This window comes from Aquarana catesbeiana, linkage group LG13 (assembly GCF_042186555.1).
Source record: "Aquarana catesbeiana isolate 2022-GZ linkage group LG13, ASM4218655v1, whole genome shotgun sequence".
Classification (NCBI taxonomy): Eukaryota; Metazoa; Chordata; class Amphibia; order Anura; family Ranidae; genus Aquarana; species Aquarana catesbeiana.
In genome coordinates this window covers 181,814,789-181,839,655 of record NC_133336.1, presented here as the reverse complement: position 1 = coordinate 181,839,655, position 24,867 = coordinate 181,814,789, and the positions used below count along the sequence as shown (strand labels likewise).

General features: G+C 40.7%; 1 protein-coding gene across 1 annotated transcript; it reads right to left on the bottom strand.

Annotated features, from left to right (window-relative positions):
- Nucleotides 1-1,232: 1,232 nt before the first annotated feature.
- Nucleotides 1,233-23,605, bottom strand: LOC141116615 (embryonic protein UVS.2-like). The gene is made up of 12 exons (XM_073609008.1): nucleotides 23,525-23,605; nucleotides 20,401-20,428; nucleotides 19,012-19,077; nucleotides 15,509-15,643; nucleotides 15,304-15,421; nucleotides 13,652-13,827; nucleotides 13,486-13,567; nucleotides 12,847-12,974; nucleotides 9,852-9,967; nucleotides 6,712-6,937; nucleotides 3,777-3,895; nucleotides 1,233-1,451 (listed from the first exon to the last, which is right to left on the bottom strand). The coding sequence occupies exons 1-12, from the start codon at nucleotides 23,603-23,605 to the stop codon at nucleotides 1,233-1,235; spliced, it is 1,494 nt and encodes a 497-aa protein (XP_073465109.1).
- Between the last annotated feature and the right edge of the window lie 1,262 nt (nucleotides 23,606-24,867).

The window sequence follows — 24,867 nt, the reverse complement described above, 5'->3', positions numbered from 1 at the left end:
TTTTGCTCACCGTTCTTGTGATCATTTTGACCCCACGGGGTGAGATCTTGCGTGGAGCCCCAGATCGAGGGAGATTATCAGTGGTTTTGTATGTCTTCCATTTTCTAATTATTGCCCCCACAGTTGATTTCTTCACACCAAGCTGCTTGCCTATTGCAGATTCAGTCTTCCCAGCCTGGTGCAGGTCTACAATTTTGTTTCTGGTGTCCTTCGACAGCTCTTTGGTCTTCACCATAGTGGAGTTTGGAGTGTGACTGTTTGAGGTTGTGTACAGGTGTCTTTTATACTGATAACAAGTTCAAACAGGTGCCATTAATACAGGTAATGAGTGGAGGACAGAGGAGCCTTTTAAAGAAGAAGATACAGGTCTGTGAGAGCCAGAAATCTTGCTTGTTTGTAGGTGACTAAATACTTAATTTCCACCATAATTTGCAAATAAATTCTTTCAAAAATCAGACAATGTGACTGTCTGGATTTGTTTCCACATTTTGTCTCTCATAGTTGGGGTATACCTATGATGACAATTACAGCCTCTCTCATCTTTTTAAGTGGGAGAACTTGCACAATTGGTGGCTGAATAAATACTTTTTTGCCCCACTGTACTCGCGAGTGTATGTAAAGTGGCTCTCAAGCTAAAGCTGCAGCTGAGTAATCCGTACACAGATAGTTCAGATTCCCTGCTACTTGGAAACACACTCCCTGACCCCCCCACTACAGTCCCTGACCCCCTCTACAGCCCCTGACACCCCAGAAGTGAAAAAAGGTATTACTTCACTTTAAGTACATCTTCATTTTACATACATGCTCTGGTCCCATTATGTACTTAAAAGTGGGACATGCCTGTATTGCAGATACATCACACATGCATCCACCCCTGAAGAAGCGAGCGTGGTCTCGCGAAATGCGTAGGGTTTTATTGATGCCTGTATACTGCTCCTTATACTTTTATATACAACTGTATGTGGATTGTCATTATTATACTGTATGTATACCTCATCGGTTTGGCTATTATTGTTGTTGCTTTTAAACGCATGACATTTTGTAATAAATTTGAGATTCAACTTACTCTTGGCATGTTGATTGGCTAACCACTCACCTCATACAAAGTCCCAGGGTGATTCCTATTTTTTTAAGGCAAAAATAATTTGAGGTCATTTTGCTTTTAAAAAATTGAACTTCTATTATCTTATAACTTCCATTACTGATATTAGATATAAGCAGATAGAACTGAACTACTCACGGAAGGTGTAAGAGACTTGGAAGCCCTTTGCCTGGTTAGCCCAGTCACTGTGGAATGAGAGAATCATTGAATTGCTGGTGGAGTACAACACAGGGATGCTGGTATAACCACAGAATGGACCCTTTTGTTTACCATCTATAAATAGTTTTAAATAGTCACTTGTACAGAACCTGGAATACTCTACTTGGAAGTTACTTATGGTCAGAGCAATCTGAAAAAAAAATAAATAAATAAAATTATGACTAACATGACATTATTTTGTATTGCATAAAAGTGAGTGAGTATATTGTTGCTTACAATTCATTGACGTTACAGTTTAGCTAAAATACTATTTGACATTAAGTATGATACATTGTTGGAAAAGGAAGCCCTTTTTGTATTCTGCAGTGTAAGGTCAGCAATCTACAACTGCCAGAGCTCCCTGCTGTGCTTCTCCTACATTACTGGCTGCTTTCTTTGTCATTCACCTGTCTACAATAGACTTGAGAAACTGATCAGTACAGTGGCGGCACTACCAGGGTCACATCAGTCACACTTGCGGCCAGGCCATGGCATTCCATAAGGCACTGTGCTGCCTAACTGTGTGCGCTAACTTAGGCACTAGGCACCCGGTTCACCTGCACCCCATCTCCTGCAGGGGTGCGCGGGGTCCCACACTGGCGATTGCTCCCTCCTTGGCAGCTGGCAAATCTCACCACCGACTGCCTGCACACAGAACTCTCTAAAGATGGCTCCTCCTCCTCAGTTCCTGTACACAGACAGGAGGAGCCGTGGAGGAGGGACATTACATTGCAACAGCCACGCTGATGATCTGAGGTCTGTGTTTATGGAAGTACATATATAGGGGGACAGAGAAATGGGGGTGGGGTGGCTGGTAATAAGCATATCCACCTGGAGGAGTAATGGGGGGGGTAAGAGGATGTGTGCTGGAAGGTGCTTTGGGAGGGGAGAGGACTTGTGCTCAGGGGGCAGATTTGAAATCCCCCACACCACTTTCTAGTCCTCCCCTCTCCTAAAGCACCCCCCCAGCACACATCTTCTTACCACCCCCTCCCCCAAATCAAAGAGATGCTGCCTGCCACAGAGGGGGTAATTGCGGTGTCCGGGACTCCTGACACCCGTAAGAGATGTGGAGCAAGTGCCCTGGGTGCCTATTCTGGTGCGCTCCTGTCAAGACTGGAGCTAAGTCCCAGGACTTGTTCTGGCACAGGCCTCCAGAACTCAGCCTAGATTCACATGGAACCAGGATTTTGTTCAAACCCTGTGAAGGTCCTGCCAAAACCGGTACAGTTAGGAGCAGGGGCATAAGTACAGGAGTGCCAAATGCGACCCGGCCCCCTATACACCTGGATAGGAGGGGCAGCGGAGGCAGAATATAGAGGAACTGATCTCTATATTTTTCTACTGCAGCCTTTCATCAGCTGCAAAAGGAAAATTGAGGGGATCGGTTCCTCTACATGCCACCCCTTCTATCCACCTCCTGCTGTGAATGGGCTGCTGTGTTCTCTCCTGGACCACCCTAATCCCCTGCAGCGCTGTTTGGTTCCCCCCTCCCCTCTCCCACAGGATGCTTTCAGGATGGAGAAGGGGTCCCTTCCTTGTCTGAATGAATAGTCAGTGATCTGTACTGATCTCTGACTCTGTCCATTCATAACTAAAGCATAGTTACGAATGAACGGGAAGCTCTGTACAGAGCTATTCCTGTTCATTCATTCTGTGCAGCTGATGAAGATTGAGGGCTGTGTCCTCAATGTCCTTTCTCTGTCTTAAAGGTGGAACATCAGAGATCTGTTTAGACCCCTGATATTTGACCAAAGCCCTCCAATGGGGCTCCTAAAAAAAATAACAATAATATAAAAAATAAAATTGTAAAACAAAAAATGTTAATATATAAATACATACAAAAAATAAAATGATAAAAAAACAACAAAAGTAAAACATGACTGACACCAGTGGCGGAACTACCAGGGTTGCACTAGCGACTGGGCCCTGGCGTTCCACCATCGTGGGGGGTCCCGGCCGGGGGTCAGGGGTCAGGAGGGGCCTTTAAGATTTCCTGTACTGGGGGCCTTGAATGTTCTAGTTACGCCTCTGGATCAGCACCTTCCCTATTCCCCTGTGGTCCTGTTACTCTCAATCAGGATGGTAGGAATTAGTCCAGTACTACAAAGTCAAGAAAAGCTTGATAAACAGCTTACAAATGGCACGCCGCCAGTTTTCAGCCAGTTTCACAAATTACCACCAACACTTTCTGTCATCACTGGGAAATGATCCAGAAAGTCTTGCTGGTAGTCTTAGAGCAATCCACTTTAGATTTGCCAACAGCCAAGTTGTTTGATGGCCTAAACAATACATTCAATGTCTATTCAATCAGTTAGGCCCTCTACATAATTGTTGGTGAAGTTAAAGGGAGTTGTACAATTAGATTGTAATGACTCTGTCCTACGTAAAAGTTTGTATGAATCCTTTTGAGAATTAGAGAGTCCACTAATAAGGGAGTATAAGGGGATGAGCACTTTAAGGTATCTTGTTTTACCTTATATCCAACAGGAGCTGTGATGGTGTAGTTACAATTCATGTTTGGACTGTAGTTCCCTGGGTATCCCGGAGATGTAAATCTGCCTTGAGAGTTAAAGAAGGTTCCTCCACACTGAACTGTAGGAATATAGATACAATTAATACAGTAAAGAGATTTATAATAGTATATGACATCATTGTATGTTTATGTATATATACCATACATAGTCCATCCTCCCTTTTAGAGTTCCAGACTGGTCTTAGGCTAGGACCCCACTCTACAACCCTCATAATAGAGCTCAGACCTAGAGATTGACTGCTCAAGCTCTAAATTCTGCACCAGGGAAAGAAAAGGAGAGATGCTCTGCCATACCCAGAAGTATTTCACAGGGCACTAGTGGGCAAACAGTAGCGCGTAATGGTAAGTATTTGTTAAGGAGGTGGGTGGGCTATCATGTACATCTATTATTTAGTCCTAAGAGGGCAAAGTACAATTTTTTTAAAGGTATAATACTTACCTTAAAACAAATTTCTATCAGCGCAAATATTAATTACCTTAATTATTATATAGTGATGTGAGTGATAAGTGATAGAACAACATTTTGTTCATGCTGAAGAAGTCACGGTGGTGTTGTAGCCCATTTGACATAACGCGTATAGGGGGAAGAAGTCGCAGTGACAATGTTATCCCGCGAGCAACTTGTCGTTTCTATGCATCCTGAGCTGCGTTTGTGAGTAACGTTTTAATGTTTTTATGAGGAAATACTGTTTTGATATAAAGAGAGCACTAGATTTTGCCTTTTCTGTTCCTATGTGCACCGGACCCCATTGAGGGAATCTGTACTGGCTGGTACCAACCCAATCAGCAGGAGGCAGCACGGAAGGAATCGGAGCTCCATGACCAGCTGATTCGTTTATATCCCTGAGAGGGAACCTGCTTTTTCTGACCTTCTGGTGAAACAGGGGTCAGAACGTGAGGTGAGCAGCTAGGATATTGAGGTGGAGCAGAGCACTTGCATTTTCAACATTTATGCACTAGTGGTGTGTTGTGCGTTTTTGTACGGAAGACTCTGAGGATTATTTTTTGTGCATTTGGACTCTTATTTTTATTCTAATATTTTTTTTTTGAGTATGTGGACTTTATATTTATTGTTTATTGTTCACTATTCTCATATAGGGAACACATATATTTTATTATTGTGTATTGTTCACTATTCCCAGACAGGGAACACGAATATTTGATTGTGCACTCAGTATCTTGCTTTATTGCAAGTTAATCATCTATTCTCTTTAAGGATTTATTGGTAGTTAGGGAAATATGCAGGCTACAGGGGAAATAAGGAATAAGGTAAGTATTTTTACTTATTCCAATCCCCCCTGAACAAATTGGGCATTTAATTCATGCAGTGTTGTGGAAGGTCTGGTTCCTGCACTTTACTTTCTGAGAGTATTTTGGATGGCGTTATCAACCCCATAGAAGTCCATGGGTATGTCTCAGCTTCTGAGCATGCAGTAGGGGAGAGAGCAAAGATTGGAAATGTGTCAGACAAAGGGAATACAGCAAGACAGATTCATTTATACAGTAAAAGAAGTAATTGAGTTAAGTGTTTTTTTTTTACTCCTAAAACTGACCAAAATGCACATTGTACAATCCACTCACAACTTTTTACTGCAGTGGCCTGCCTAACTGGATGCAGATTATAAAACTGTGTAAGTGGGCCTTCATATTTCATAGTTTGGTATATCTAAAAAGATTTTTCAATCAGATTTTTACACAAATAGACAGCTCCACCCCAGATTCCAGATATACTAAAAATGCTTCCTAGAGTTCTGTAAAGGTTTCAGGCTATGTTCACAATGATCCAACATGAAAGTCGTATGACTTCTGATCCTCTGCAACTTCATGTCCAACTTTCATGCAACTTCAATGATCAGGGTCCGACTTTGATCCGACCATACCAGGCCCTTTGAGTCTGGTATGACTCTTGTGGGGAACCCCACACCAAGATTAAAAAACAGGAATGGGATGGCCCCCCCAAGACCATACCAGACCCTTTAGTCTGGTATGGATTTTGAGGGGTGGGTCCCCCTGGACCATACCAGGCCACATGCCCTGCGTACCAAGCCACTGTGCCCCCACCCCAAAGCACCTTGGTGATAGGGACAAAGGCCTCTTCCCGACAACCTTGGGCAGTGGTTGTGGGGGTCTGCAGGCAGGGGACTTTAACAAGAGAGCCCCCAGATCCCGCCACCCCCCTTATGTGAATGAGTATGGGTTACATTGTACCCCTACCCATTCACCAAAAAAAAGAAGTATAACAAAAAACAGGTGGTTTTCGAAAAGTCCCTAATTAAAAGTGAAGAATGTCCCCCGTCGTAGTTCTGTGTCTTCTTCCTCTGGTCTTCTCCCTCCGGTTCTTCTCTCTCTGCTTCTTCTACCGGTTTTTCTCTGAAAACTTCTTCTCCCAGTTCTTCTCCCTCCACCGCTGGCTTCTTCTTCTGCTGACGCTGGCTCCCGCCATTGTGTCAGGTCCAGTGTCTGCCAGTTCTTATATAGCAATGAGGCGTGACCATCCAGGGATGTCACCTGGACACCCCACCCCCTCGTGACGGGTCGGATCAGTTAAGTCGGATCAGTTAAGATGATGATACCGACTTCCATTCAAATCAATGGGCTGAACTTGTGCCCAAGTCGGACCAAAGTAGTGCAGAAAGCATTTTAAAAGTTTGACCGACATAAGTCGGACCAGTTAAAATGTCTCTCATAGGGAACCGTTCATTTTGACATGTCATGCGACTTGTGCTCTCAAAGTCAGAGCACATATCGGACCAGTGTGAACCGGCCCTCAAAGAAAGAACCTCAATCTGTTGTGTCAATATTCCCTCTTTGACTCTTTGATCATTCAATATCTTTCTCTGAGCACTTTCTTTGTTGTTAAAACAAATCAGCATACCTGCGCTATATGTAGCATTAAAGCCACGCCCAGCAACAGCCCCGTCACTGACAAACTCAACCAACATCTCGTTAGTGGAAGCGATGAGTGGAGGGATGGTTTTACTGCCACACATTTTATCCAGCAACACAGGAGAGTTCTTAGAGTTACCATCATAGATCCTCATGTAGTCAGAGGTACAGTCAAGTGTGGACTGGACATTAAAGTCACGGAAAGTTAGTGAAGCCTAAAAGGAAGCACAAAGAAAATGTATTATGTACACAAAGGCATTAGCTTCACATATTTGTACCTGCATGCAACAATGGAAGCTAATACAGTACTGGCATACTTTTCGATAACAGCAAAGCTGTATACAGATTCCAACTACATTTTTGAAATGTACAACCAACTGCTGCCCCCAGCACAGAGGCAGGTGTAGAATTTCTTGTTAAAATAAGAAAAGAGGAGAGAGGAAAAAAGAAAAAAAAAATTCACTGGGAGGGGGATGGGACGGAAGGGAACAAGAATTCACCCGTTAAGGGGGTCACCAGTAGAGTTTTGTTAATGTGACAGGAAACCATGGATGGTAAAGCTAAAACTGGCATGATTTCACTTATCCAGGTCCTGAAGGTCATTCACCCTGTTGTCAGGCTGCCATATGAATCAGAATATTTGAACTAAAACCAAGCAGACCATGTTTTGTGAAATTTATCTGAAGTTCATTAGTGCGGTATCGCAAAAAATGGCCTGGTCAGGAAGGGTGGGTAAATCTTGCAGAGGTCAAGTGGTTTAAAAAATGTCAAAGATGTATTTTTTTTCAGCTAAGATGTCTATTAAAACCAATGTTCTCCATTGATAACCCTTCTGACTTTCCAGTTGAAATAGCTATTATTTCTTAAAGTGGAATTCAACTCAAAAAGCAAAAATTGCTAATGATTAGTATGTAAAATACCTTTAACTTGTATATTATGCATTTTCTGAATTGTTGATTGTCTACATTTAGAAACAGTAGTCTAAGCTAGACAATTAGCAATCTCCTGTTCTGTACTGACAATGATCTGCCTGTTGAGCTGAATGTGGCAGCTCACAGGCACTTCTGTAAACTGTTGTCGGACTCTGTGTAATAAAATCATCAGAGCTCAGAGTAGCCCCACCCCCATCCTGCACGGCCTCGGCCATTGGCACCATCAGCTAGGTACGTCACTTCTGGTAGTGACAAGCCTAGGGAGAGTGAGGACCCTCCCAACAGCCGCACTGATCTACAGAGAGCTGTGTGTTCATGTGACAGAGGGACTTTTAAAAGAAAATCAGGTACAAAGAAGCATATTTAAAACATCTGAACTATGCAAAATTTCTACTATTATGGTTAGTGAGTGTTTAGCGGAGAGTTGAAGGGGAGTCTTTCCTTCTACTTTAATGCTACTTGTATTTTTAATTGAAATGCACATGTTACAATAGACAAGAAAATTTTAATAAGACAAATTCGGGGGCAGAAACCTTTAAATGAATTCTAGTTTAATCCCATATTAAAGAAATTCAAATATGTTTTTGATTTAACCCTGTATTAGCTGACTGCAGATATTGCAATACCACTTTAATTGGTGACACAAGAACCAAAGCTGCAAATAAAAACAATATTAATTGCTAAAACCACCATTCCTACAATCCCCTAACTATCTGATCCAGATGGTGGGCAAAATTATTTAGCACATCAGAGTTGCCAAACAGGCTCTCAGCCATGAAGTGGTAAAGGTAGCCTAAGAACTATAGAGTGGATACTATTACTACATAACAAAAACAAGTATTACTCCAAAATCTGGAGCAGTTGGTGGATAGAGCAGAGGGAGATTATTATTATTATACAGGATTTATACAGCGCCAACAGTTTGTGCAGCGCTTTACAACATGAGGGCAGACAGTACAAGTACAATACAATTCAATACAGGAGGAATCAGAGGGCCCTGCTCATTAGAGCTTACAATCTAGGAGGGAGGGTCCAGAGATACAAAAGGTAATAGCTGTGGCTGATGATCTGATGGAGAAAGTAAAAGTACAAATGTTAAGTGGGGGCTGGATAGGCTTCTCTGAAGAGAAGGGTTTTCAGGGATTGTCTAAAAGCAAGCAGAGTAGGAGATAGTCGGACAGATTGGGGTAGGGAGTTCCAGAGGATGGGAGAGGCTCGGGAAAAGTCCTGGAGGTGAGCATGGGAGGAGGTTACGAGGGGACTAGAGAGCAGGAGGTCTTGGGAGGAACAAAGGGAATGAGTAAGTCGGTGTTTTGAGACTAGGTTAGTGATGTAGCTGGGGGCCGAGTTATGGATGGCTTTGTAAGTTGTTATTAGAATTGTGAATTTAATTTGTTGGGGGAGTGGAAGCCAGTGGAGGGATTGACAAAGAGGGATAGAAGACACTAAGCGGTTGGTAAGGTGGATGAGCCTGGCAGCAGCATTCATGATGGACTGAAGGGGGGGGGGATAGCCTGGGTAAAGGTAATCCAGTGAGGAGGGAGTTGCAGTAGTCAAGGCGGCAGATGATCAGGGAGTGAACTAGGACTTTTGTGGTGTATTGGTTAGGAAGGGGCATATTTTGGAGATGTTGTGGAGGTTGAGACGGCAAGATTTGGAAAGAGTTTGGATGTGGGGCCAAAAGGATAGTTCAGAGTCCAGGGTTACACCTAGAACCTTGGCATCTGGGGACGGGCTGATAATAGTGCTATTGATTTTGACAGAGAGATCAGGGGCAGAGGCACGTGGGGGAGGAAAAATCGTGAGCTCAGTTTTGGATAGATTGAGTTTGAAATCTTGATCTTTAGAGATGGTTGCATCTACAACTGTGGCTCAGCCATGAAGTTTACTTACCACAAACCACCACAATGGTTCCTTTTATCAGTCTATCTCTAAAAGCCTTTCACCTTGGCAAATATGAGAAAAAGCAAAGCAAAGCTGAAGTCTTATAATGAATTAAATGTATGAAGGTGTGATGTTCAAGTAGGAATTATTTGGGCCTCCTCTTTGGCTCTGCACCAGTTAACTTTTTCTTCTAAATGTAAATTTCGAGTGGTTTAAAGAGCAAAAACAAAATATAAGAGTCATTTTTCACAGTAAGGCATCTATTACATTAAAGGTCACATTTTGCATGTCTACAGTTCTTCTGTTTTCTTACCTGCCCATTCGGAGTCCTAATTAACCAAACACAGTCAACATTATCAGCATAATCAGAGGGATAATTTTCAGAAGTTAAAATTCCGGTCTGTTTACTAAGCAAAGTAGCACAGACACCTTAAAATTAAGAAAAAAGAAATCATATAAATTGAAATTAGTTATACAGCATTACAGTTCTAAATCCTTCGAAAAAGATGAAACTAGTCAGGATCAGACTGCACAGCAATGGGAAAGTGAAGTATCGCTGTTAGCGAGCGAAGGGACCGGATGAGATGTCGTGCAAGCTGCATACTGATGCCTTCTTGTGTACTCCCTAATGGAATGGATGGGCTATCTTTTATAATATATTTGTGGGTGACATTTTAGTGAATTTTTAATAAAAAGTGGTTTTATGGAATTACACTATTAGTTTTCCTTTTTTCTTTGGCCTGGGGCTTTTTGGTAAGCTTAGGGGAGAGTTGATGCGAGAAGTGAAGTTCTGCTGGAGACTGCATGTTCATCATAAGTGCTATTGCTTATCATTGTGGATATTCTATTGGAGTCAGAGAGTGCAAAGGAGAGGGGGGAGGCTCTGCACTTATTACATTGTATTGTGAAGAGGATTGCATGATTTTCATCACATGGATGGACTATTTTGAACTGTTACATTTATATTACACCACTTATGCCCTCAAGGACATGTTATTACCTAATGGTAGTTCAGTGACTGCGCCGCCTCTGTTCTTGAACAGGACTGTATAGAGGTTCCCTTGGCATTTTTTTTAAGACCCCTTCGACAGTTGCCTCCGGTGCTCTCATTTGGCTGCTAGCCTTCTTACTTTCATATATTTTTTTTTTTGTTTGATCTGAGAGATTCTGTCTTTCTCTCTTCGTCTTTTACCTTTCTTTCTTCCTTTCTTTTTTAACCACTCATAGTCATTCCCTTCTTTCTTTCCTCTTTTTCTTCTCCCCTTTTCCTATGTATTTTATTATGCCACCTCATGTTTTATTACTATAGGTCCTGGCAATATTTGTTTCACTGCTTTTATTTACATGACAACCAATATGTGCATCGTATGCCATGCCCAGTCATTTTTTCACATTTTTTTAATTGTTTGCTCTCAATTGTGTAACTTGCCCTCTATGATTTCACACTATTAATGACCTTTCTACATTTTAAAGTTGCCTTATCTTTATATTTCTTTGTTATGTTGTAAAACAATTAAGATAAATTTGCCCCTAATTTATATTACACTGGTGTGATGGACAATTGAGCACTTTTAGATTCACATGCATAATTAAAGGAGCATGTTGTCTTTTATTTAAGCTTTATGGAAGAGTATAGGCACTATTTGGTTAATGTTAACACTTTATGAATTTTCATTATTCTGATTTACACAGCGCTACCTTTTCTAGATTGTGAATCACTTTGGATTAGCTACAAAAGCCAAAAAACGGGAAGCAAAGTCTTGTATAGAGTTATACAAATCATTCCTTTTTGTCTCTTGTAGCCATCAGTACTTCCAGAACCACTGGCATATAGCACAGATATATCCAGAATTTTACAGGGCCAGTATTACTATCTTGCATAAAGCTGTTTCAGGCTTTTTACCCTCACCAATGCAAGATATGGCTTTATTGGCTCTATGGTGTAGGGCTGGTGAGTCCAAGGGAACAGTACAACCATAAAGCTTGCAGTGAGGCTGTACACAAGGAACTGGAAACCCTACCTCTAAAGTATTGTGAAATAGAGCATTGTCTTCTTGTAACATAAGGTATTTACACACATCCTCACTTCCAGCATGAAGCCCAAGCACTGGTGACAAAACTGGAGGTTATTTTAGCTTGTTTTGGGTTAAAACTGCTAGAGATTTGAATAGACCAAATTAACTTTCAGTTTAAATCAGCTAAATACATTTTAGGTGTGCCAGATAAAATATTTGTAAAGTCTTAAGCCTCCTTCACTTGGGGAGTACGTAAGTGTACCCAATGTTTTTGGAAAGTAGACACAGCCTAAGTAGAAAAGATGCCCCCTGCCACCATCCTGTAGAAAAGGACCCTTGCTCACTATGTGGAAGCAATGGTCTCGCAGCAGATGTCCGATATGCCCCTGATGAGACAAAGTTAGAGATCTCCAATCAGCAGAGAGTCTGAGCTTAACTGAATGCAGAGCTATTGGTCTGACTCAGGCTTTTCTACTCAGGCTGTGGATACTTTGCACACCTTTTGGTTTGATACACCTGGAATTTATTTAGTTGATTTAAACTAAAAGTCTAATTGGGATTTATTGGAGATCATCATGTAAACCAATATAGTCACTTGCATCCCAGTACCCGTGCATGATAAATTTTAATTTGTCTTACATATTCTGCTGGCCCTTAGCTTTCCAAACACTGTAGTACAATGCAGTAACTCCTGGGTGCTTTTAAGTGTCTGTGAATAATTCTTGTTCCTTTGGCCCCAAAAGCACACTCAGCATGAGACCCAAACTAATATCTTGATTTATATCTTCAATAGCAGTCTGATCAGCTCAATGTTGCACCTTTTTCTGCCTTGCAAAAGTTGGAGGTCTCTCTTTTTTTCTTCAATAATAAAATTCTAAAATTCCCTGAAATAGACCTCAAAGTGATTTTAATTGTTTTTTTTTTTCTTTAAAATAACAAACATGTTATACTTACCTGCTCTGTGCAATGCTTGTGCACACAGCAGCTCTGATCCTCCTCTTCTAAGTTCCCCTGCCAGCGCTCCTGGCTCCCCCCCATAGCAGGCCACTAGAATACATTAATGTATAAAACTCTCTGTCTTTTTAACCACTTTAATGTTCATCCAAGGAGTTTGTGTATTTTAGTTGTTGTTTAAAAGAAAAAGTTGAGGAATTGATTATGGTAACTTTAATTTTCTAGCCTGGTCTATTAAAAGCTGTAGGAGTCTTGGTTGGTATGTGTTCCATCTCCCTTTAAAAAAGGTATAATTTCTAATGTATTAGACTAATTAAATCAGAATCTACAGCAACTTACTGCATTCATAAAGTTTGTTAATCTTAGCGACATCCAGGATGCTCAGTCCAACTCTCTGTCCAATAGACACATTGGGGTCAGGCTTCGGGACGATTGTGGCATGGTTTGGAGTGTTGGTGAAATCATAGCTGACAAAATTCAAATGGAGATAAGATCAACACATAATCATTAAAGTATGTTACCATTTCATGTATGACTGAGGGCAGAACTTCTTTTTTAGATTTGGATAGAGTGGTGAGGAGTTAGTGTGAAATCCATCTTCAGTCAGACATGTCGGAGGCGGCATGTCCCTTCCCAATCAGCAGCTATTTGCGAGCCAGCCACTGCTGACAACACAATCCACCACAGATCGCCAGTCAGTAGCTAGGCCCTCATGAAAGAGCCCTAACTGTCCTGATCATCACTGTCAATAGAAAGGAAAGTAAGGGTGACTCCAACATTTTGAGTTGTCACCAGAACAGAAATGGATATGTTCCTCACATTAGAAAGCTATCATCTCACTTTCTTTTGAGTGTACAGACCAGAAAGTGAAGGGAAATCTCCCTGATAGAAAAACAAACGGCAAAGACAACAGTTTTAAACCCTACTCTATCCAAAATGAAAAAAAGTCCACCAGCTAGCAGAAAAGTCATGACCTACCGATCATAATGCATCACTGATTCATAGTCATACTCAAGGCCCAGGTTTTTAGTGTCTTGTTTAATAAAATTACTCCAGTGTTCTGAAACAAAACAAAATCAAATTTAATGTCTCTTTTAAAAAAAAAAACATTTCTACATTTCTCATGTGCTAATGTTCTCAGTACCTTTAGAGATATACTGGAATTTAATGTCAACGTATTTGTCACGATCACTTCTCGTGTGCTCATGGTAGAAGCCCAAGGCATGGTCAAGTTCATGTTGTACAACCCCTTTGTAGATGCAGCCATCAGCCAAAGAAACTGCCTGGCTTTTACCCTGTTTTCCGATAAATGATGAACAGCTAGAAATAGTAAATATACATTAGAAAAACAGTATAATTTAAGAGCCAAAAGATAATGAGTTTAATTGAAATAATTTAATAATTGAAGCTACAGAAAATAAATCATACATACTGTTTAGGCTATAGCCAGTCATACATAGAGTGAAATCCATGTATGGGCACCCTGGTTGTACAGAAGTTGATCTACCAAATCGGATCTTTTGTTATTACATGGTTTGAACAATGATAAATGTATGGGTTGCCTTAGAGCTTTCAACCTTTTAACAACAGGTGTATCCCTATGCATGTGGCCAGTGCTAGTAAGGAATATGCTGTTCAGGAGTAAGGTAATATTTTTCTGGATCAAAGCAGTGGATCCACTGCTCGCTTTAAGACAATTTATTTGGATTTGTTTTGATTGTCAATATGTATTTTAGATGGAATCCTTTGAGTCGGTTGACAACAAGCTCCATCACCTCTCAGTCATTATAATTTCCTGACTCAATGTAAGTAGTGTTGCAATAAACATTCTTATGTCCCTGTGCGGTTTCTACTAGGCACATGGAAGAAGAAATCTAAGAATCACTTTGCTGTTGACTTGTGTGTAAGCAGGTTGAAATGCTGGTTAGTGAGACAGCTGCTGCCCCAGTCGGGAGGGAAAGGGTTAACCTAATTTTCACACTTTTTACTGAGCTACCCTGTGCTGTTAATAAAAGAGAGGATGGCTCTGCCCAAACAGACACTGTCTGCATGGGAAAATACCTGTGTACTTGTTAGAGGTGGTACAGCCTCTTGTAGAGAGGGAGTTGTTGTCCACATTATCTCTTTTCTTGGTCTGTCTCCCATAATGGGAGCAGATTAGAGCTCAGAGGTCCCCAGCCTGGGCACAGGTATGAAAGAGCAAAATTTAAGTTAGTGCGTGCATGAAATCAGCACTAGACACACGGTAGGGCCCCATTCTGTCACTGGGAGTGAGGAAGCAGAGATACTCTGGACAGGTAGAGCAGGCATCAGCTCTGTGTGTCCCTCCTAAATGCAACAAGTGCCGGTAGTAGTGTACATTAACATGAAGAGAGTTAACTATAGTTTAGTCATCTGTTTAAGTATACACGGTGTCTGGCCTTCTTTGAGTCAGAGGTCAGCCTTTAGGTTGAGTCACCCCTGAAAGTATCATCTGCCCTGTCCCAGGACATTGGTGAGCATGGCACAAATAAAGGTACCCCATGTGCAAGGCAGTGACTCATTCTAGGTGCCTAGCATAGCCCAGAAGAACCTACCTCGGGGAAGGCCTCTTATGTGACCCACACTTGGAGCCCACCGAGGAGGGGAACATGGAGGAAGTGTAACCTGCCTTCCCTACATATGACTTCACCCTTAATTTTCAATTGTATGGAATAATCCTTTTTCTCTAAAATCTAAAGATGCAGTGAAGATCTTAGATGACCTCTTCTGTTTCACTGTAGAGAACCAGGATGGATAATAGACAAGACAACCTACCCGTCTGTAGCTGTGATGTTGAGATAATCTTCTTCTGTTGTATGAGGCACAAACCTCACACAAGTCAATGTCTCAAACTCGTCCATGGCATTCATAATTGTTTTGAGCTCACTGGGACCTGGAAACAGAGGTAGAAATTGGGATTTCTGTAAACAGAAATCTATACCAAATTCCTTAATTGCAAGAGGATGAAGAGATAACTCACTGAAGTCAACATTAATGCTGTAGGGAACAGGAACTGTACCATCTTCAAATTTAGGCCAAAGACAAGAAGTACAGTTTGTGGCACTGCGTCCAGTTCTTATCCGTATATCGCCTCCATGCATGGGTGTGTCAATATCTAAACATACAGAAAGATGGTTGCAGTTAATACACTAAAAAATGTATCCCATCCTAAAGCTGAACTCCAGGCAAACAGCTAAATACACAAATAAAATAATTATAAGACAGCTGTTTGACCTGCCAAAGGATTTGTACTAATATCCACTCAGTTGTGAGATTTGCATGGCTCTGGCACAAAGCACAGTCCTGTTTGGCATGGCAGGAAACCTGATTTGTATCTGCTGCAGTTGAGTAGAGCAAAACCAGAAGTTTGGGACTTTAAATGAGGTGGTTGACACGTGTAGGTAAAAGTATAACAAGTTTTATTGTTGGTATACAAAATAAATAATTTGATGACAATGATGTAATACATAATGAAAATCATTGAGTAATTATTGACATATTAATACAAATAGTACCGTTATGTATAGTCAGCACGTCACAACAATAAATTGATAAAAATTGTATATGAAACAGTAGGTATGCATGACAGTTAGCAGTTCTGAGAAGAAAAAAGGGTGTAAAATATAACATATCCATAAGTAGGTGAGTATCTTAGTAGGGCACATAGCTAAGTCTTGGGAGCCCAGTGGGGCACAGAGCTACGTTCCTAGAGCCCGACGCGTTTCTGTGTATATAACACTTCTTCAGGGGCGGATAATGTATAATATCTGTAAGAAACATAGACATGACGTGGAGGTTAGTCCCGAAGTTAGAGTAAGTACAACAGGACAGACCAGGGCTATAAACCCTATGTACTTACGTGCCAGCAGGTAACATCATTTACCCCACACCCATAGGGGCGCACAGTCAGGCCACCCAGAGAAACGCAGATCCTTATTCTCCAAAGTATACACTGCAATCTTTGTTCTCTTTACCATCTGGGTTATACTTTGGAGAATAAGGATCTGCATTTCTCTGGGTGGCCTGACTGTGCGCCCCTATGGGTGTGGGGTAAATGACCACCTCAGCTCCTGGGACAGACCATCCCTGCAGTCCGTTCTGTTCATGGTGCTTGCTGTCGTTACCTGCTGGCACGTAAGTACGTAGGGTTTATAGCCCTGGTCTGTCCTGTTGTACTTACTCTAACTTCGGGACTAACCTCCACGTCATGTATATGTTTCTTACAGATATTATACATTATCCGCCCCTGAAGAAGTTTTATATACACAGAAACACGTCGGGCTCTAGGGATGTTTTGCCCAGAGCATTCAACCCACAGACTTAACATGGTGGACCACGAAATGTCTCATGAGACTAGTTGACCCGTGCAACAAAAATTTAATTCTACACTCCCGCAGGAACAATATCTCATGCCTATCCCAACAGGGATATACAAGGAAATACTGACATATAATCACACACATAGGTTGGACTTGATGGACTTGTGTCTTTTTTCGACCTCACCTACTAAGTAAATATGTAACTATGTAACTCAGAACGTTTTCTTTATAAACAACTGGTTCAGTTCCTGAAATCATTGGGTTCTCAGATAGATCTGACAATGATGACTCCATTTAAAAACCTTTGCAGTAACCTGGACAGGATGACAGGTCACATTTCTACAACATACACTATAATAAGCTTGGTTTTCTAAAAACTGGAAAAAATGGAAGCAGGACCTAGGGATAGATATATAAGTGGTGGAATTACATAAACTAGCCATTAGGGCATCAAAGACATTCCTAAATACTTTGATAATCAAAGTAAATTCAAAGGTGTTTTTAAGATGCTACATGGTCCCATCCCAATTAGCCATCTTCATACCCAACGCTTCCATTAATTAATTAATTAATTGCTTCCATTAATGTTTACAGAAAGGCAAAGCTACATATGGTGGACTTGCTCAAATGTTCAGAGATTCTGGATAAGAATATTTAATTTAATGTACTCTTAATTACATAGTTATTCAGGTTGAAAAAAGACACAAGTCCATCTAGTTCAAGCAATAATAAAAAGAAAAAAACAACAACTATACAATCCCATATACATAATCCTATACCCACAGTTGATCCAGAGGAAGGCAAAAAAACCCCAGCAAATCATGATCGAATTTGCTACAGCAGGGGAAAAAAATCCTTCCTGATCCCCCCGAGCGGCAATCGGATATACCCTGGATGAACTTTACCTATAAATGTTAGTATCCAGTTATATTAAGTAAATTTAGGAAAGAATCCAGCCCTTTTTTTTAAAGCAATCTACTGAGCTCTCATCCAAATAATCCTTAGCAAGTTCCCTTCTAAAGCACTAATAAACAAATTACTCAGTGAGATACCAAAATGCTCCAGGAAGTTGATCTTTTTGCAGCTAGAATTACCACAGCAGATAATGGAAGACACTGTCTATCCCATTTGAATTTGTAAAAGCCAGACTCTCCTGGATGATGATTATTGAAATCCACAGTATCAAGTGAAAGGATCAGTACTGCTTGGACCTTGAAGAAGGGGACATACCCCGAAAGCTCGTCCTGAAAAATTGTATGTTAGTGCAAATAAAAAAAGTATCACGGACAGTATGGATTAAAGCTTTCAGGGGAGTCTGGGACCCATGAATAAAATACCTTTAAGAGGCACAGGAGGGTAAGTAGGTGGTCAACTCCTTCCCTAGCCCCCAACCTGGCCACCCATAGATCCCATACCCATCCTTTTATTTGATCCTACCTTTATCTATACACTGAATGAGTCTGATACCTCCAAATTCCCATGTTTTTCTTTTTTTTTCTTTCATTGTCTTCCTTTTACATTTTCTCTTACCATAAGTGCTGTAGCATTTTGTAATTCTGGGAATTCTCTATAAAATGGCCCCCACTGCTCAATTATGTTCAGCTGACTTTACACAATATGAATGTGAAGACATGGAATGTGCTAAACCTGTTCTCTTTATTGGTAATGTTAATCCTCAGTATAAATGTTTGGAAAATATAAAGTTTGTATAGCTACAACTAAAGTTAGGATTTAGTAATGAATTCAGAGCTAAGTTAAATAGTGTTGTTGTATCTGCCTGCAGTTTAGCTTTTATTGTAGATTCAGAACTAAAAATTGCAAAAGGAAGATTATACAGTTTTGATAGTGATCTAACAGATGTCATTACATAAATAAAAGTAGACAGGAAAAACACATCAGTCTTTTCAGAAACAGGACACTGATTTTAACGGAATCTTCCAGTATTGTGCGATCTTCCCTTTAGAACAACCAAACAATGACTACTAGAGCTTTAAACCTAGGCAATGCCATTCTCTGTACATGCTATTAGCTAGTCCAGCAGTGCATGATGTAAAAAGTTTCATCATTTATGACTTTATCCAATATTATTTCCTTTACCCCCTTGTGGGATGGATTCAGTCTCCTCATACTGCAGTAAAAAATCCTGTGATTTTTGAATAATTACCTTTATTTGCTTGAATGATCTTCGTGAAGATCACTTGAGGTACTTCAGAGCCTTCACTCATTGTGGCTACATGGACACATAAAAAAGACTCATTAGACACAACTAGAGGCAAGTTACCAAATAACCAAATAATGAAAGTGACTTCATTTTTATGTAAATATTGAATCCATTCTAAAATTGTAATTGTATGACAATTAGAAGATTAAGACTACAAAGCTATCAGCAGATTAGTGAAGGTGAGAATGTTAGCTACGCCCTGATCTGTGACACTTCTGGTTGGGTGCCTATATGAACTTGTAGTATGTTCCTGCACCTTCCTGAGTGTCATTGACACCCTCACCTGTTTCAGCCTAACTAGGTAAAGTGCAAATCACAGGCTCCCTAAATCTCTTATATTTTTAATCCATTGGAAACTTGCGTGGGCAAAGCACATATCTGCTTTAAATGTATAAATATTTTAATTCCAAATTGGTTAAGTAGATGAATGCAGAGGATATAGAATTTACTTTATATTCCTAACTGGCTGAGTTTTTTTTATCAATTTTTTTTTATCTTTTCAAAGAAGCACAAAAAATAATAATCCTATATATTCTTAATATGGACCTTTCCCCAATTCCCTAAATCACTGTACACTTTTACATGTTGATGTGAAATTATCTAATACTTACATACTTTGCATATGTGAGATAAAGCACATGATCTTGTGTGTTTCATTTAACGCAACTGGTGTACAAAATGACATTCATTTGCTGGGGGAAAAAAGGTTTCTCCCTGAGATTTCACAAGATCTCAGGGAAGTTTTTTCTTCCCAACAGATGCACGTAGTGTTGTACGGCGAATGCACAAGATGAGGAGCATGACGTCATGTGCTTCATGTAGTGCATGTGCAGTATCATGGACCCAGGCAGGACAAAAATAGGTTGTATGAAGAAAAAGTCAAGGATATAGATAAGTATGATTGTTTTACCCCCCCCCCCATTGATTATTTGATTATTGACAAGTTTATAGAGTGTGTGGGGTTAGGTCTTCTTTCAGTCACCACTTCTTAGATCTTTGAATATAACAATATAGTCTCAGTTTGTGTAGCTAGAATAGCTGCTAATGTGCAGTGTAGCTGATTTCCTAAACCAAAAAAGCTAAATCTTTTATGTCTATGGCTGCACCAAGTCAGCGGGACTCAGGGCTTTGTGGTCCACACCACCATTGTATCTTCACAACTGTACATGGATTGCATGTAAATGCTTCTATCGTTGAGGGGAGCAACAAAAGAATTACAGTTGGGGAGTGAAAATTTGTAATCAGATTAGGGCCAAGGGAGCAGGACAAATAATTATCATCTAATAAATGAAATAAATTAATTAAATATAGAAAAAAAAGTCAGGAACTTACCATATTCGTTCATTCCAGGTATCAGGTTCTGAAAATGAAATATTTTGTATCAATATTTTATTGCAAATTAAATAAAATAATAGCAGACAACAAGTGAGGGTCTCCTCAGTCCTCCTCAATGGATGGACATCTTGGGTCCTATGGATGAAATTGCATCCTTATCTTTTTGCTCCACAGATAGTTCTCCTGTTAGATTTAAACCCTAATGTGATGAAATTTGCTAAAGCCCCCTTCATCTTTAACAATTACAACAATTTTTATTATCTTTTAGTTTGGTTTTCTGAATATCAGTGTTGATAACATTATTTTCACCAGAGGACCTGCCTATAGCAGTCACCAAAGGTGCATGTAAAGATGACTACCCAGGAGTGCAGGGAAAAAGTGTTGACCCAACTTAACAAGACGTGTCTGAAGAAGGAACTTCATGACAGGATCACCACGTATTATTTGACTGAAAGCTGTCATTTGTAATAGGATGGAAAATTACTTTTGAAATTATATTTAACTATATCAATCATGTTAAAGTTTATATGTGATCTTAGTGAGCAAGTTTACATGTTCAATAAAATGGAACTTTAGTAGAGAAAAACACTATTTACTCTAGATAAAGAATTATTTGAAATTTAAAAGAGTCCCTTCGCTTCCTGTACTAGAGACATCACAGAAAATGAGTGGAAATGCCTCAAAATTTAGGAGAAACCTCCTCTTGAATAGCCGTTTTCAGAACAAGTGCCTTCATTGGAAGATTCCACCCTTGTAGGCAGGTGCAGGTTTCTCCCATCCAGTAGGTGGCACTGTATCACTGTTCAGATGGAGTGGAGTCTTAGAAGGAATTGTTCCCTCAGGGACTCCATAGCTGTCACAGGTTGCAGCTGTCTGATTGGATTCTGCAACTCTTGTAACCTCTGGCAGCCATCTTGGTGTGGAACTTTATAAATTAGGGTGCCCCCACCATTCAGGCACACTTGGAAGGAGTTGTAGGTGAGTGAAAGAGCCCCTGCTTGTTAGGGAAAATGAATGTGCAGGGAGAAGTTTCTGTTCAAGTAGGGTCAGTTCAGGGAAACCATCTGTGTAGAGTGGACATTCCCGTATCTGCATCAGTGAAGTGGGCTCCCCTCAGTAGTATAGACTGCTGTCTCAGTACTCTGCAAAGTACTACCCCTCCAGTGTAAGCTGTCTAAAGCAGGTTTAGGCGTGGTAATATTGTACAACTACCAACTGCAACTTGCAATACTGTAATCCACTGCTTTGTTGCTTGAATATCAGTGCCTATAGAAACTGTCTCTATATGTCATTAATTCCTAACCAAAATACAATATACAAGATAAAATACAACATCAAGGACTTTGTGTAATTTTTCTCAGATTGGGTACCCCAGCCCCAGGCCCTGTGTACACCCTCACTTTCAGTCTTATTAGCAGTGACCATGTTGGAGGCCCCCTAGCATCTGGGTTGTTAAACCAGTTCCTGGACCTACAGAAGACCCCACATGTATTATAACTTTTCAGGGACAATGGGCTGAAGCCCCACACTAGTCCCACCATTTCCAAAGTATAGGCACATTGCAGGTTCCATTTATTAGACCATAACCCTGGATAGGAGTATTCAGAACTTGTCACTACAGAATCTTGTAGATACCATGGTTATAGGTATGGTTATTGTAAGGTCACCACTCATATTTGAGGCCAGTAAAACACAGGTGCCCAAATATTACGGCTGGTGCACAGAGGAACCTTTCTGGTTACTGCCTCAGCTGACCCACTACAACCAACCATCCCCAACCCTACTACTAATCACTCCTGGTTGCTAATCACTTTTTTGCCTCAGGCATTGGCTAAGCCAGGGTGTCCAATAGGTTCTGTTATTGTGCAGCATACTTTAGAGAAGCCATTCTCAACCAGGGCTCCATGGAACCCTGGGGTTCCTCCAGAGGTTGCTAGGGGTTCCTTGAGCTGTGGCTAATGAACCACCTTTTTGATGGTGCCTACAGAGTTTGAGGTTCAGCATCACTTAGCAAAGCCAGCAGCATGACACCAAATATCTTTTTAGCTGTCTTTAAGGGTGGCATTCTGAGCACCACTTTAAGGGGGACATTTTTCCTATTGGCCACCAGAATAAGGGGCATTGTTCCTATTGACCCCTGATAAATTGGTTTTAGTAAGGGTTCCTTGAGTCCTGAAAATTATTTTTGGAGTTCCTCCAGGGTTAAAAGGTTGGGAAAGGCTGCTTTAGAGCTTTACTTTGGAACCCAGCTACTTCTGGCTGTCTTATACTACCTATTGCCGGCTGTCTCTAGTTTAGCACCTCTTCCACTTTCTACCACTTACACTGAATATTAAACAACGGCAATGATTTGTTTCTTCAGCTGCCTTTTTTGCAAACAAATTATTAGAACATGGTACGACATTCCATAATACAACCCATATAAATGGAACAGTGGCATTCTAAATGATTGGTGATACACAGTTCCAGAAATGGGCAACTGTTCAAACTTAAGTTTAGAACCTGCAGTTTATTTGCATTTTGTCCTCAGCAACAAGAATTAAAAGAGGGTTCTGCATTATAATTTTAAATACTAAGCCATGGGTGCAGCCTTAACTCCCGCTAGAAGGATACCTCCAAGAAGGTGTGCTCCCTCCACGTTTCAAACATCCAAGAGTCCACAGTTTTTAATGATAGAGTTGGTTGATAGCTTTGTATTTTCTCTGCTGGGCCCCCTAAATGCATTGTTTTTTTCTGCCATGAACCAATTTTAGTATTGAAAAGATTTGGACTCTTGGGTGTTTTTTTGGCCCTCTCATTGGTCTGTATGTGCATGTATTCTCAACTCTAGGTTCCCCCTGTTTCTAAGAGGTGTACCCATTTTGTAGAGTGCTGCTGAACTGGAGCCAGTGTGCCCAGTGACAATTTCAGTGACCCTTTGAAAATCTGTATTTAGCCCCCAGTTTTTACCCAACAGGGGTTTAAACCCCCCCAGCACTCTAACTAAAGCTAAAGGGGAAAATTTAGGCTAGCTACAATTCACTACTAGCTAATGTTGTTAATACCTAACAAGATGTTTTGAGCCATGCTTTCACGGTTTTCACCTCTCCCCTGTATTGTTCATGTCAGTTCATCATCTTACCTGTAGTGGTTCAGATAGCGGTAGACTGGTCACCAGCCCCGTAACACAGCCCAGAAGCAGGAGGAGGACCTTTTCATTCATCTTGTTCAGAATTCTCCTTCACTGTAATGTGAAATATCTTCTCTCTGAAGCTTGGTGTGACACTCATCTTCTGGATCACCTTTTATACAGGTAACAGGGAAGATCTGACCAATCATGAGACAGGAAAGTAAATTTCAAGTATGTGGATGTGTATGGGAATTGGAAATGCATAATTATGTCATGTGTGACGTTGTTGTTATTATTAAATTCATATTATTATCTTGGTGTCCTGCTGTCCAATGTGTAATTGATTTTCATGGTATTCTGTCAATTGTCTATAATGATATTTTTTGTCAGAGTGTAAAGCCAGTGCTGGAAATATACAGTAGGTGGGGAAGATCAGTCTGAAGCCGGTGTTATATTAAAAATTGTAATAGGCACACAGGCTGTGTCCCCTTACTGTATAAGCACATTCAAGTGTAGAGTGTGCAATATAACAGCGTCTCTTATACTGCTGGTCAGCAGAGTAAAAATCAGTTCTATAATTGGTGTCAGAGGGAATAAAAATAAAGCATATTTGCCAATATTTGTAAAGAATTAGGAGTGACACCCTAAAGGGATTAAAAAGAAAAACATGGTGTGGTAAGTGGGCTGCCTGTCTTAAAGGAACATAGGAATGCATCCTGCATAGTGTTCTACCCACCACATATTTGTAGATATGGTGACATGGTCAAAAAACTGGGCAAGGTCAAGAATGTGGCTGTTGCCTCATAGGGTATAGCTTGTACCGTGTCACATTTTCTTTTGTTATAGTTTAGATAAAATAGGGCCTGGAGGTACACAAAAAATATTGTGGGAGTAAAATAAGCCCCATTGTTGGTGTCAGTGGCGGTGATAGTTACCCTCAGCATTGGTGCCATAAGTAACCCTCAGCATGAGTTAGGACCAGCAATAATAACCCTCAGCAAGTGTAAAGGCCAGCAACAGTAATCCCCAGCAACATCTCCAAACAAGTGTCAGGACTAGCAATGATAAGCCCCAGCAGATGTCAGGGCAAGGAATAACCTCCAGCAAGTGCCAGAGCAAGCAATAACTCTCAGCACAATATATCCCCATATCAGGAATTTCTGTTAGCCGGAAGCCTTGGAGACCTGTGTGTGCACATATATTTTAAGCACAGAGTAGTGGCTAGGAATGCGCTTGTGTGCAGGCATTCTCTTGTTTGTGCATGTTCTTCACAGTGTGTGCTCAGATGTGTGTACATGCCCAGAGTCAGTATTGGCACCAGATGGTCTATTTAAGAGATGCTCTAACTCAGTATC